Source organism: Ruditapes philippinarum, unplaced genomic scaffold (genome assembly GCF_026571515.1).
Source record: "Ruditapes philippinarum isolate M1 unplaced genomic scaffold, ASM2657151v2 ctg9388_1_1_1_1, whole genome shotgun sequence".
Lineage (NCBI taxonomy): Eukaryota > Metazoa > Mollusca > Bivalvia > Venerida > Veneridae > Ruditapes > Ruditapes philippinarum.
In genome coordinates this window covers 25,032-39,455 of record NW_026862280.1, presented here as the reverse complement: position 1 = coordinate 39,455, position 14,424 = coordinate 25,032, and the positions used below count along the sequence as shown (strand labels likewise).

General features: G+C 30.3%; 1 protein-coding gene across 1 annotated transcript in view; it reads left to right on the top strand.

The window, feature by feature from the left end:
- Positions 1 to 9,534: 9,534 nt before the first annotated feature.
- LOC132718539 (rap1 GTPase-GDP dissociation stimulator 1-A-like) overlaps positions 9,535 to 14,424 on the top strand; it is a 25,361-nt gene continuing 20,471 nt past the window's right edge. The window contains exons 1-3 of the mRNA XM_060702254.1: positions 9,535 to 9,675; positions 13,133 to 13,234; positions 13,950 to 14,078. Of these exons, the coding sequence (XP_060558237.1) occupies positions 9,672 to 9,675; positions 13,133 to 13,234; positions 13,950 to 14,078 (235 nt within the window). The 5' untranslated portion in view covers positions 9,535 to 9,671. The remainder of the gene's footprint in view (positions 9,676 to 13,132; positions 13,235 to 13,949; positions 14,079 to 14,424) is intronic.

The window sequence follows — 14,424 nt, the reverse complement described above, 5'->3', positions numbered from 1 at the left end:
ACATTATGTCCGTTGAATATACCTGAATGGCAATGACCCTTTTGACAAATCAATTGTTAGACGGTCAGTAAACTGTCATTTTTACAAAATACTTTTACAAAATACTTTATAAACCAGGCTTAACTATTTATGCACAATATCATCTATATAGGGAGTTTCTCACACGAAAACAATTTTAAGGTAGTACACCCCTAATGGGCACTGTAAGGAATTGTAAATTTGACAACATAGGACAGTTATATGCCTTAAATGCCACCTGTATGCAAAATTTAAACAAAATTTACCGTGTGGTTTATGAGTTATAGACATTTTTATGAACTAAAACTTTGCCATTAGAAGGGACTTTTTCAGAAATGAGGAAACTCTAAATAATCTATAATATCATCATTATGAAAAATGTTTTCCTTTTGCTCATTGTTAAGAAATAAATAATGACATTTAGGTAACAAATTAAACAAGCAAAATGATTGTTTTTAAACGAAATGTTTTTAATACGTATAAAAATGTAACCCTACCCCACCCACTTTTAACACTAATTTGACCATTTCCCTATGTAAAAAGCCTTATTTAAAAATATCTCTAAAATTTTCCAAAATGAGGGGCTATTTTCAAAGTTTGCCTAAATTTTCTTTAATGTATATTGGTTGGTCTTGCAAAATATAAAATACTTTTACCGTTTAGTTTTTATTTTATTAAACTTTGAAAATATCTGGTATCATATTTGCTATTAAATTTGGCATTATTTAGTAAATAAATACCTACAATAATTACATAATTAAAATAAAACACTTTTTTCTTCCATCGGGGGTCTGAGAGATTAATAAAAAATGTTAAAAAGAAAGAAAAAAAATTGCCCCTTCTGGGGTTTGAACCCACGCCCCCTCAGTTTCAATACACTTTACAGTGATTTGAGCCTATTTGAATACTCTTCAAAGTGGAGACACTGCATTAGGGGTGTACTACCTTAAAACAGAAACTTCCATGTTAAGTTTGAGCAGGTTACAATATCAGAACAAAAAAGGACAGAAATACACTTGATCATCATTGCGTTTATCATTAAACAACATGCAACGCCCTTAACACCACAAAGAGTTACAGGTCATGGATATGAAGGGGATCAAGGTAAAGTTCCAATATGCCAAAAGGAGGCTCTCATCTAAAATGGTTTTGCCTTGAAGTATAAAGGGATTATTAATTTGTCTTCATTCAAGGACAAACCTTTTTACAGAGACAAGATACCTCCCTCACCTATGCCAACTCCCTCATCTCACTAATGTTTTGAAGCCAGAACTGTCCACAAACAGTCAAAGTCAAATATAAGGTCACAAGCACAGATAGGTTTAACAAGTTTTTGCTTTGATTATCTAGCTACAGTGTAATACAAACTAGAAGAAAAATATATTTTGAAGTCTGTTACAGTCATAAAATAACAATAACACTTGAAATGAAATGAGCCTGGGAAGAAACGGGGGCCACAAAAACAACATTATGTTCATTTTTGTTGCTATTTATCAAAGAGCAAAGATATATGAAACATATATGTTACATACATAAACATACATAATATCTAACATGTTGAAAGAAAGCTATTCAATAATTTTCGCTTCCCACACCGATTACGTTACTCATCCTTGCCATTCATACACGCTGTCAAAGATTACACCACACATACCTGGCTGCATATTGAATTAATACAACTTTAAATACCTTTTTTAAAAATATCACTATGGAAACTATTATCATACTTCTTACAAAATAGCTGCTCATTGAAAGCTATGACTCATCAAATTTGGATTAAACTGGTTTATGCTCGGATTTTTAAATTTTAAATGAACAGATTCAGATCTTTATGTTGAACTTGAATGTATTGGATGAATAGAATTTTTAAATTTGAATATAATACTGATAAATTTCTGTTATGAAAAAAACCTGTTTTGTTTGGAATATTAATATTATGATTTTAATCAGAAATTCGATATCAGCCGAAGAAAATTGTAGCAATACAATGTGATCTATTATACAGATCATTGTTATCTATAAGTCTGATAGGTAACAAGTTTATCTTAATACCATTTAAAATATCTATTAAATGGTATGTGTTATCGGGTCAAGTATCTGATCGTAATCCACTTCAAAAAATTTATCAAGTGTGAATAATATGTATTAATTTTGAAAAGATTATTAAATAATTGCACCACCTAAACACTGGCCAGTGAGAAAACTATTAGTAGGGCTTAACCCTAAAAGCAGGACATAATGAGTGTAGGGAAAAAGTTGTAATCAAATAAAATTATGTTTTTAATATCTTGAAGGGTTCAAAACATTTTTTCGTTGTGTATCAAAATTAATCTTAATATACTGTGTCCTGCTGAATTTGTGTAATAGACCTTTCCTGCTTTAAATTTGGAAGATCCCATAGTTTATTAAAGGTGTTGCAATATCAAATTTGAAATTACTAAATTTGAGCAACTAACATTATTACAATTAAGAATTTGGTCAAACTGATTTAAAGCTGGTCTTACTTTGCACCAGGGGCTAAACTATTGTGTTCATTTAAACAAAAAGTATTCTGACACAACTTCTTAGATTTAGGTTATAACCTTGACCTTAGCTGGAACAGTCAAGGTTAAATTATTATTTTTTACATGTATACCAGTCACTGTCAGATCTGCATATGAGTTAACCTTGTAGTAAAGCAATTCCTTCCCATGCTTAGGAAAAAAATTAAGAGCAACACATTAAGACTAAAACATTACATAAGTCTTCAAATGTGACATTGATCTTGAACTGATACTGAAGTGCCACATATGCCTCATATATATTTTGCACATAATCTATATCAAACACAAGGTTCATAAAAATGCTTGAAAGGGAATTTGAGGTTGGCAGATTAAACAATGACATATATATATTACAAATAGAAATCTCTTAATTTTTAAAGGTCTCTTTATACTCAATGACCTTTATGAAAGCTGTATGAGAATCAGAGAAAGAGCTTATAAACATGAAAGGATGATACTCATCAATTCAACAAATGAACTTCACCAAACAAAAAATTCAGTGGTGCATATTGGAGAATAGTTTTCTACTGTATATGTGGAAATAATATGTATAGTCTACTGTGGAAATTATATATACAATCTACTAAGAGACATAAATGATATAGAAAAGTTTACCTTTTTATGTTTGTAAATCATTTATATATAAATGTATCAAGTGACCTTATTATTTTTTTTATCGCAGATAACAAGCACATGACGGTAAATAATCTATTAAATATAAAAATATCAATTAAACAAATATTTTATCACTAATAAATAAAGGTTATGTGGTGAACTTTATTATCCAGTAAAAAGTAACCCAGCCCATTCTGTCCTCTGGGAAGTGCAAAGAGAAAAAGAATCTAAACTCAGACAACAAAATATGAGCCGCGTCATGACAAAACCAACATAGTGCGTTTGCAACCAGCATGGATCCAGACCAGCCTGCACATCTGCACAGTCTGATCAGGATCCATGCTGTTCACTATCACTTTCTCTACTTACTATAGGGTTTTTAAGCGAACAGCATGGATCCTGATCAGACTGTGTGGATGCGCAGGCTGGTCTGGATCCATGCTGGTCGCAAACACACTATGTTGGTTTTGTCATGACGCGGCTCATTTATTCATATCACTATGGGCCATCTTTTCTAAAGACTTATTAAATTAAATGAAAATCACTAATTGCATCAGCACAAGGCTTTCTGTTTGAGTTATAACTGTTATAATAATAAGATAGGCATGCAATTTTACGGGTACCACTAAAATACGCAACGGAGATTTTTTGGCGCAACGGACGCAACGGGCGCAACGGAGATATTTTTTTTAGAAAAACCGGCACAACGCCTTTTTTAAAGTCAATGTGCTATATTTAAGCATCTAAAATGATTGTTTGGCACTATTAAGTAAGTATGTTTTAAAATGTTTCATAAATTGTATATGTTTAATTGCACTGAAGGGTTATATGCCTGGCGAAATGGAAATTTCATGGCGAGATATTGTTTAGAACAAACCGACACAACGCCTTTTTTTAAAGTCAATATGTTATAATTGAGCATCTAAAATGATTGTTTAGCACTATACTATAAAGTAAGCATGTTTTAAAATGTTTCATAAATTGTATATGTTTACACTGAAGGATTATATATGCCTGGCGAAATGGAAATTTCATGGCGCAACGGAGATAATTTTGGAAAATCGGCACAACGTATGTACTAATATATGAAATTAATTAACACCAATGTTTAAAAAAAAAGAAAGATATAAAAACCTTAATCGTATATCAAATAATCAAATAGCTGCAATGTTGATGCTGTAAAGGATTGTGTGCCGGCGAAATGGACATTTTGTCTGCGCAACGGAGATTTTTATTTGGCGCGACGGAATTTAAAAAGAAAACAATGTTTATCCTAATTAAGTAGTAATATGAAGAAGTAAATCATTAAAGATATTAACTGAATTACTGAAGTGGTGTAATAAAAGTCTGTTTTATTAATTTAAAAATGGAATTAAATACGTTAATTTTTATCGTTCTGCCTGACATTGAAAGACAAGTATGGATTCACGGATTTATATTATGTCAATTAAAGTCCGTGATGGATTTTACAATCTGTTTCATTTTTTTCCCGTACTGTAATAGCTTTTCTATACATAATTTTCAGAATTTTACTTGAAGAATACCAAAAGTCCGGAATGTATACGCTGTAGACTTTCTAATGTAATCTTAACAATAAATTATCAAATTTCAACAAAACGCTGCTTAATGGCTTTACTGCTGCACAAAGAAATACGTTTATTTCCGTCATGGCTGATATTCGAAGATAAACATGAGTCTTTAAATCTGTTTCTTTTTTTCCGTGTATTACGTTATATTTACGTTAAATATTGTAATGACTTTAATCAATGACATGCATGTAACATAACATAACATAATCTTTATTTCTATCAATACATGTATACATGCAAATACATGTATGAGGAATTTAAAATAAATGGTATAATCATACGATAAAATCATACGAGGCTCACAAAAAAATAATTAACGAGTGACATCAGTATTTATTTAATGTTGATTTAAAGTGAGCATTCCCCCGTCTCCAGCCACCCACGTGTCTCTAAATAGCGAAAAAAATTTCAAAACTTATATTTCATTTTTTTTCTCTCTTTCTCTTTTTCTCATGATTTTGCAGCATTGTAATACTCATTGACCGGATACTGTATTATTTTGTGTTAATGTAAATTTCGTAATAACCCCATGTTGTACGATATGATATCTTCATGTACCTGGGTGAATAAAAAGATATGTTCTGTTCAAAAAAAGAAAAAGAAAAAAAAAACCCGTTAAAACCAAATGCAGCTACTGTTATATAGCGAAACAAAGTCAAGTCAAGTCAAATTTCCTTTATTACACACATTTCATGTTAACATGAATAAATGTGGTTAGTAATAAATACAATGTTAGTAGAGGCTCTTTAAACAAATGTACAATGTATAATTATATAATTTGAGTGGTAAAATAATTCGTAGAAAGAGTATTTATTCATATCATTTGCTGAACTGCAGTACGTTCAATTAACAATGTATCTAAACCACAAATTGTTAAAGTTCTTAGTAATATGTTACCACAAAAAAACGTGGAGAGTCACGTAATTTGGACACTCTCTAAGGGTATAATTTCGTTTCATATTACCTTTCTTTTTATTTATCGACAAACGATGAGAATAGTTACAAAAAAGGAAAAGGGAAAAGAAATAATAATATAAACAACTGACAAGTGATGTACAATTATGTACGACATAATATTTTAAACCTTTACAATGACATTTCTAGACTCATACTTATAAGCTAAATGAAAAAAGTGTCATACTATTTAGACAAATATTATAACAAACAAACACTTTACAATGGGTAATAAAAGATTTATCTGTGAAATATTCGTGTAATAGTCTTGGAATGTAAGTAATTCTTGGAATGTAAGTAATCACATATGAGGTGAATTCTAATTTTAATTATCTTAAAATTATTGTTTTAACAAATTTACATAATTTCAAATATTCGCTTTTGTTTTCTGTATTAATTAGTTGATCTAGTTTGAATGTATTTGCACGTCTATAATAATAGGGTTTCAAAAATTTCTTTCTTTCATCATTAAGCAAAACACATTCAAATAAGTAATGAAATTCGTCGCCTATTTTATTGTTACAAGAAGTACATGTTCTTTGATTGGTTGGTATTCGGGCCCAATTTCCGGTTTCTATTGGTAATCTATGGTTACGTGTACGAAATTTTATCATGTAACGAAGAAAAGGTTTAGGAGTTGATAAAAGGTATTTTTCGAATTTAAATTCTTTTTTGAATATTCTGTAGAATGTACTTTTGCTGGAGTTTTGAATAACGGAATACCAATCATTTAGAAAAACATCTTTTAGTTTCTGTCTAATTGCTAATTTCAACCACTTCTCGTTTCCAAAATTTTGTGTATCCCATATATTACATAAACCGCAATTTATAAAAATTTGTCTTAAGTTTGCAATCCAAGGAAATTTTTTTCTCAAATTATTTTCACTTAAGTTTTTTGAAAGATTATATGTAATATTGTATAAATGAGACGACAATTTCTTTTGATGATTATTTACATCGTGCTTTTTTAATCTAGCCCAAAACATGATTATTCTTTCGTTTATATCAATAGATAGCGGCAGACAGCCTGTTTCTCCGTACACCATATAATTTGGCAGAATGTTTATCACGGGTTTAATCCGATAATTAAATTACCACTGACACGTGGTTGATGTTTATTGGACACGCGTTTTCACACCATTTAGATAATGTGATTAAGAGGAACATGTATTGACTTTAAGGTATTAAATATCTTTTATAACTTGTTATTGTCGAAAATATTACAATTGTTAAAAGCATTAAACACCCGTGCCATACTATGCATTGCTAATTGCTAACAATTCTCGCTTAATTGATTACCTTTTGTCAATATCATAATTATGAAATATTTTGATTGCTTTTGATGAAATATACAATGTATACACAACAAACAATTATTGAAAAAGTACACAATGATTAATGAAAGATAATAAATTAATAAAATAATATAATATGATAAAATTGTTATGATAATCCCCGTTGCGCCGAAATGTGTCCATTTCGCCGTGATTTAAATATCTTACAATATCCTATTTTCAACATTTTCTAAAATAAAGGAAAGTAAATCATTTTTAAAAGATTGTTACTTATTATTCTAAAATTCTTAAGTTATGTTCAAACATAAGGTCTACCCGTTATGCAAATCTTCATTTTCCGTTGCGCCGAAATTATGTCAATTTCGCCGTCCATTTAGAATCTGATATAATCAGTATTCTACCTAATAAATTCAAACTTATACAGTATATGTAAAAAATATGTATAAAACATCAACATAGACATAAAAAAAACAGTACAAGTACACAGTTTTGAAAATAAAATCTCCGTTTCGCAATAATCCATCGGCGCAACGGAGTTTAATAATGAAACGTATAACAACAATACAATGAATGTTTATAATAAAAAAAAATATGAACATTGATTCTGTAATATCAACATATGACTTTATTTAGTATATACTAATGCAAATTCAATTAATTCAAATTCAATTAAAAATTATGTATAGAAAAGCTATTACAATACTTTTCGTAAAAAATAACGAATTGAACGGGAAAAAAATGAAACAGATTGTAAAATCCATACTTGTCTTCCAGTGTCAGCCATAACGATAAAAACGTATTTAATTCCATTTTAAAACTAATAAAACAGACTTTTATTACAACACTTCTGTAATTCAGTTAATATCTTTAATGATTTACTTCTTCATATTACTACTTAATTAGGACAAACATTGTTTTCTTTTTAAATTCCGTTGCGCAAAATAAAAATCTCCGTTGCGCAGACAAAATGTCCATTTCGCCGGCACACAATCCTGTACAACATCAACATTGCAGCTATTTGATTATTTGATATACGATTAAAGTTTTATATCTTTTTTTAAAATTTTATTTATTCAAATAACATTGGTGTCAATTAATTTCATATATTAATACATATGTTGTGCCGATTTTCCAAAATTATCTCCGTTGCGCCATGAAATTTCCATTTCGCCAGGCATATATAATCCTTCAGTGTAAACATATACAATTTATGAAACATTTTAAAACATGCTTACTTAAAAGTGCTAAACAATCATTTTAGATGCTCAAATATAACATATTGACTTTAACAAAAGGCGTTGTGTCGGTTTTTTCTAAACAATATCTCCGTTGCGCCATGAAATTTTCCATTTTCGCCAGGCATATAACCCTTCAGTGCAATTAAACATACAATTTATGAAACATTTTAAAACATACTTACTTAATAGTGCTAAACAATCATTTTAGATGCTTAAATATAGCACATTGACTTTAAAAAAAGGCGTTGTGCCGGTTTTTCTAAAAAAATATCTCCGTTGCGCCCGTTGCGTCCGTTGCGCCAAAAAATCTCCGTTGCGTATTTTAGTGGTACCGCAATTTTACCATTATGTCCAAATACATAGAGCTTTATATTTTTATTGTAATAAAGCATTGGTTCTATTTATAAAGTATTAGATACACCAGTGTCTTTCAAATTGGAAACAATGGAGAGACCCCCTATACTCAGATTCAAATTTTAATTGAATGAAGTTTTTATAAACTTTTTAATGTTTCAAAAACAAATCAACAAGACCAGGTAAATCTACCTGTTGTGGGAAAATTAAATATAAATGATATTGTAACAAGAATAAGTATCAAGAGGCTGACACATGCGGATAAGTTCTTACTTCCTGAATCTTCAACAACTTATTACCGGAACTGAGGTCAAAGGTCACCAGATTCCTGTCATTTCTGACACATTAGAACTAGAAACTTTCAAAGTAACTAGGAAAGAACAACATTTCAAAACATAAAAATTTTAATTTTAATATACCTTGGCAATACGGATTGGTTCATTAAATTCCCTTCCACCCTGAAGCCGAAATCCCCAGGGTGAGCCTCCATTTAAAGTCACTGAAAAATTCATCCTTACTATTCCGAAACCGCCATGAAATTTACCTGTTTGACCGAAAGGAGTTATGGATAATATTCGTAAAGGTTGGGTGATGCTAATTAATAAATGAAATGTCTTTTGATGTTCCTGTTGATCTAAAGCTATTTTTATATCAAGAAAATGATAATGATTGATTTATATATGTATCAATTTGGTTATCTGTGATGCAATTATTTTTCAAATTTTTGTATACGGAAATAAGAAAATTTCCTTTCGATTTTTTTGTCAACAGAACTACTTTTTCGAAGATCACATAATTTTGCTTTTTTTAATGGGAAAGTTTAATACTGAAGGGATTTAATTACACTAGAAGATTAAATCTCAATCAAATGTACTGTTTCATAATAATTTTCATGTTCATCAAATATTCCTTCATAATTCATGTTTCGCGCAATAATTGAATTTGTGGTTACATGCAGTTGTTAGGTTTCACGGTGTATACTTCCGGTAAAATGACAGGAGCTGTCAGTTTAAACCACATGTGATACGCAAAGACACTAGATCTATACTTTCCTATATTGAAATAATGGGTAAGTATGCTTTAACAAAATTTATGCCTTTGAATAACAGCAATTGTAAGTTCTGATTTTCTTTGCACCAGACAATAATGAACAAGGTTACAAACTAAGTGCTGATAATTTTTTGCTTTGAAATTGATTATTGTGAAAACTCGGAGCATGTAGATGTTCAGTAACATAAATCTGCTCCGAGGAACGCACCATCATTAGGAAAGATATATTATTGACTATGATCTGTATTTTTTGCAAGAATAGAAAGTCATATCTATAATTTTCTGTATCCCTAACTTGCAGTGTTTATTAGTTATAGGCACTGTAGAATAATGGAATCCGGGTCAGCTCGGCCCTAAAACATACTCGGTCCCCGAGTCAGCTCGGCCCTATTCCAACGATTTCGAGACGTTTCGGCCCCAAGACGTATCGGCCCCAAACTACCCAAGACGTTTCGGCCCCGGACGTTTCGGCCCTTTACCAAATCGGCCCCAGAATATGTACTGTATATTAAACCGATATATTAATAGCATTTAAATGATTAAATGAATCAATTAATATATATATATTTAATAATTTTGTATAAAAACTAGATTATAATAGTAGTAGGGGAAAAGTAATCAATACAAACAGAACAGAACATAAACTTTATTTGAAAAAATATAATACACAAACAAACAATTATTTACAACATAATTATATAGATAATATTTTATTAATACAAACAGAACAGAACATAAACTTTATTTGAAAAAAATATAATACACAAACAAACAATTATTTACATATCTTTTGAAGTTTTCTCTGATATTACTTACCGCCAATTAGCATAATGCTATAAACAGTTAATTAGTTACACCTTGAAAAAATTACGTATAGTTTAATTAAGATCAAAAGATAATGTTTTCTAAGTAATAATTGTAATTAACTTTCTTAATCCAGAAGTTTTAGTGGTTTGTTTTATAAATTAAGTAACCTGCCTTTATTGTTTGTTACACCTTTAAAATCACATTAACGTACATCTAAATGGTTCAAGAGATCAAAAGATAATATTTAAATAATTATTTAAAGAATTAAAGTGTCATAATTGTTTAATTGTTATTAAATTATTGTTGTTAATCAATCAAGCAATATACTATAGTGGGGCCGAAACGTCTCGCGGAAAAGGGCCGAAACGTCCAGGGGCCGATTTTTCGACTGGGGCCGATTTGGTTTGGGGCCGAAACGTCCTGTTTCCATTCCAACTTGGCACGGTCAACTCGGCCCACGTTTAAAAATGGGTAAAGGACATCAAAGGACTCCTATTGTCATGGGCTATTATTATCAATCAATGTGTATGTTAAAGATACCGATTAATTAGGTGATAATTATGATTGACTCATTCATTCAAATTTGATTAGTGACCACCTGCAATTAATTAGAAGCTTATGCTAATATGAAATTAGGCAAAGCCTATAAACGGGGAAGTTGCTTCCTTTCATTTTTTTCTGTTTTAAAGGTGTCATTCGGTATTTCATGCACCGCTTCCGTTTTCACTCGGAACACTTGTTTATTATTTATCCGAAAAGTTGAGTTTTGTTCCGTTATCGGAATACATCGTCTTTTATCATTGAGGTACATTGTAAATGGCGGCGCCTAACTAGAACTGACACTGAAAATTTAATTGATAGGTTTTGAATTCTATATATTTTTAATTGTTTTTTATTTGATTTTCTTTTAAATATACACGTGTAGTCTATAGCTGGGCAAGCCAAAGCCCGGGCCCGCTTCGCGGGCCCTGACTTTGACTTCCCCGTATTAAGTAAACACGTTTTTGTTTCATATTTTTTTGAAAATTACTTTACCAACAAAATGCATCTAAGGAAACACATTTTTATTATATCTATATTCACAGGCACAAGTATCGGACCTGGGAAGAAAAAATATGAAGTTACTTTATCAATCTGTTCATATTTTTTCTTCCCAGGTTCGATAATCGTGCCTGTGGATATATTAATTTTATCGAATCTGCAAGACAAATAAATAACTTTTTTTTCTAAATATACTTTATTTCAGCAGAGATACAATGTATAATTATATAATAATAATAAGATATTTCTTATTATTCATTTACCTTAACAACATACAAAGCAAAGTAAATACGTTAAAGGCCTATATATTTTTGTAAAGTGGGCCAAGTTGACCCATGCCGAGTTGTCCCGTGCCGAGTTGGTATAGGGCCGAGTTGACTCTTTTCCAGAATTATGTACAGTTTCAGTATACTACACTTTTGTATCATGCATGAATTTAATAATAATATTATGATAAGTTTTTGTATGCGGTCATGTATCAGGATGTTACGTATGGATCGACAACTAAAACAATTATTTCTGAGTCTTTGAAACTTTTAAAGTTGCATTTAATAAATATCTATGTAAAAATATTTTGCCGTCTGCCTTAAAACCAAGCATTCTACAGGTTCATTAACCTTTTTAACAGTACAGATTTAAATCTCATCAAATATTGTTCATAAATCATGATTTTAAATGGAAAACCCCCTGGATACTCCAAAGTTTGTATATCGTATCGATTTATTCAGGGAATAGACATATACACACATATATCAATTTGCATGTATATGAATGTTAACATGTAAATAAAGACATCACAGTGTTATTTTTGCTATCTGGAACACAACAAACATAAGATTTTCTTGTGCAAACACACTTTAACTGTTTTAGCTTTGCATTAGGCATGTTGTTCAGATAAAATTTGTATGAAAACGACTGTTACAATGAGGAAATATATCGTTAAAATAGGACTGCTACTTAAAGCCATGTTTCTTGATTTAATATTGATGTACAAATGATCAAAAGGCGGAGTTTCTCATGCAAACAGAAATTGTCATTCTAATTTACGCCACAATGAGGTTGCAGATTTTTATGCTTATGAAACTCATTTTGGTTGTTCGGACACCAAAATAAGATCTAGAGTCGATATGAAACCCAATTTATTATTGAAATGTGGCTATTTCTATTTTTATGAAATTAATTAAATGTAGCTTTAAATATGTATTGGCAAAATAAACATATCTTATTTGACCGTCAAGGGAAGATAAGTAATATTGACATGCTCGCATATTAATGGCAATTTTTTTTTTACATATTTATTTATTTGTAAAACTATAACAAAATTCGTAATAACTACTGTTTGGGGACCATGAAAGGGTTACTTTTTGAACTTTTGTTCCTGCATTACCTATATTTAAGAAGAAAATGCCTAAGTGACAGCTATACTGTTCACAAGGTGACACATTCAACTTGCGGAGTTCTAGTTTTCAATATGCTTAGAAATTAATAGTTATAAGTCTAACATATTTGGACCAACATCGGCAATGCCATAACTTGAACAAAAAAGATCATCTTGACACTGTGCTTTTATACATAAGTTAATATTTTAAATTAGTGAATTAAATCAATGAATGTTTGTTCATTTACAGATATATCACCTATGTTAGAATGCTTGAGAGCAGCAAATTGTAAGACGGACAAAGTCAAGGCAATTAATAGTATACTCGATGTATTTGAGGGCACTCAAAAAGGTGAGATTATTTGATATTTTGATGAATTAATTACAGTCTAATGAATTAGACTTCAATGTGAAACAGACATTCAGGTGTTGTCTTTTCTAAATGGTTTGACAGTAGGGAAATAGCCTGTAATTATATGTTAAACCACCCATATCAAATTAATTAGACTAAATTAATGGAAGTGAATTTTTTAAACCATGGACTTTCCATTAGAGGCAAAGCCTGATACAGATGATTTTACAGTTATGTTTATCATTAACATGTCTGTGAAGCCAATACAATGTATTTAAGTGACCTTTTGTTCATTTTTTTTTCATTGCCAAGTTAAGATGAATTGACTTTATATTTCAATCTTAAGATTGACTGTTATTATGGCTATTCACCAACAGTTGATAGTGGAAAATGTTTAGTCTGACTGTTCCACTGTTTTTTTTATAAAATGAACATTACAAGTTAATTCTGATGTATATTTACAGAAATTTCTATGGGCAATGTGCCTTATTTTTCATTCATGTGAAGAAAATTATAGAATTAAAAGGAATTATGGCAAATTGTAAACTTACTTTGACTTCCATGTGTTAACTCACTATAATAATTATACTGTTTAATGGGCATAATTTCACTTTAAGCTTGAAAATTGAAAACTCACAATAGACCTCTCTTGATATTTAAAAAGTAACCTTATTTTATGTATGATTTGGCTTATTTTAGAAATCTTTTATTTTAGAAGAAGAAACTGATGACATAGCTGAAAGGTTAACAAGTGAGGGTATACTAGATGATCTAATAAATGTATCTGGAGATGAAGATACTCTGGCATCTGTTGGTCAACTTCTTGCTGAGCTAGCAAAAAATGGTAAGGTTTTGTTGTTGGTTGTTTTGATTTAAAATTTCTTAAATCGTAAATTGCAATGCCATTTGTTAGAAATGAAATGGATGCTTTGGTTTGCGTAACAGATGTGTATAATAGCTTTACCAGTTTACTTCTTTTGCATGTTATATGTGCATGAAAGTGGGACTCCACCTGTGTTTGAAATGGCATGTTTTGTTCGAAAGTAGATTATCAATACCTGTGTTTGAAATGGCATGTTTTTTTCGAAAGTAGATTATCAATACCTGTGTTTGAAAATGACATGTTTTGTTCGAAAGAAGAATATCAATACCTGTCTTTGAAACTGGCATGCTTTGTTTGAAAGTAGATT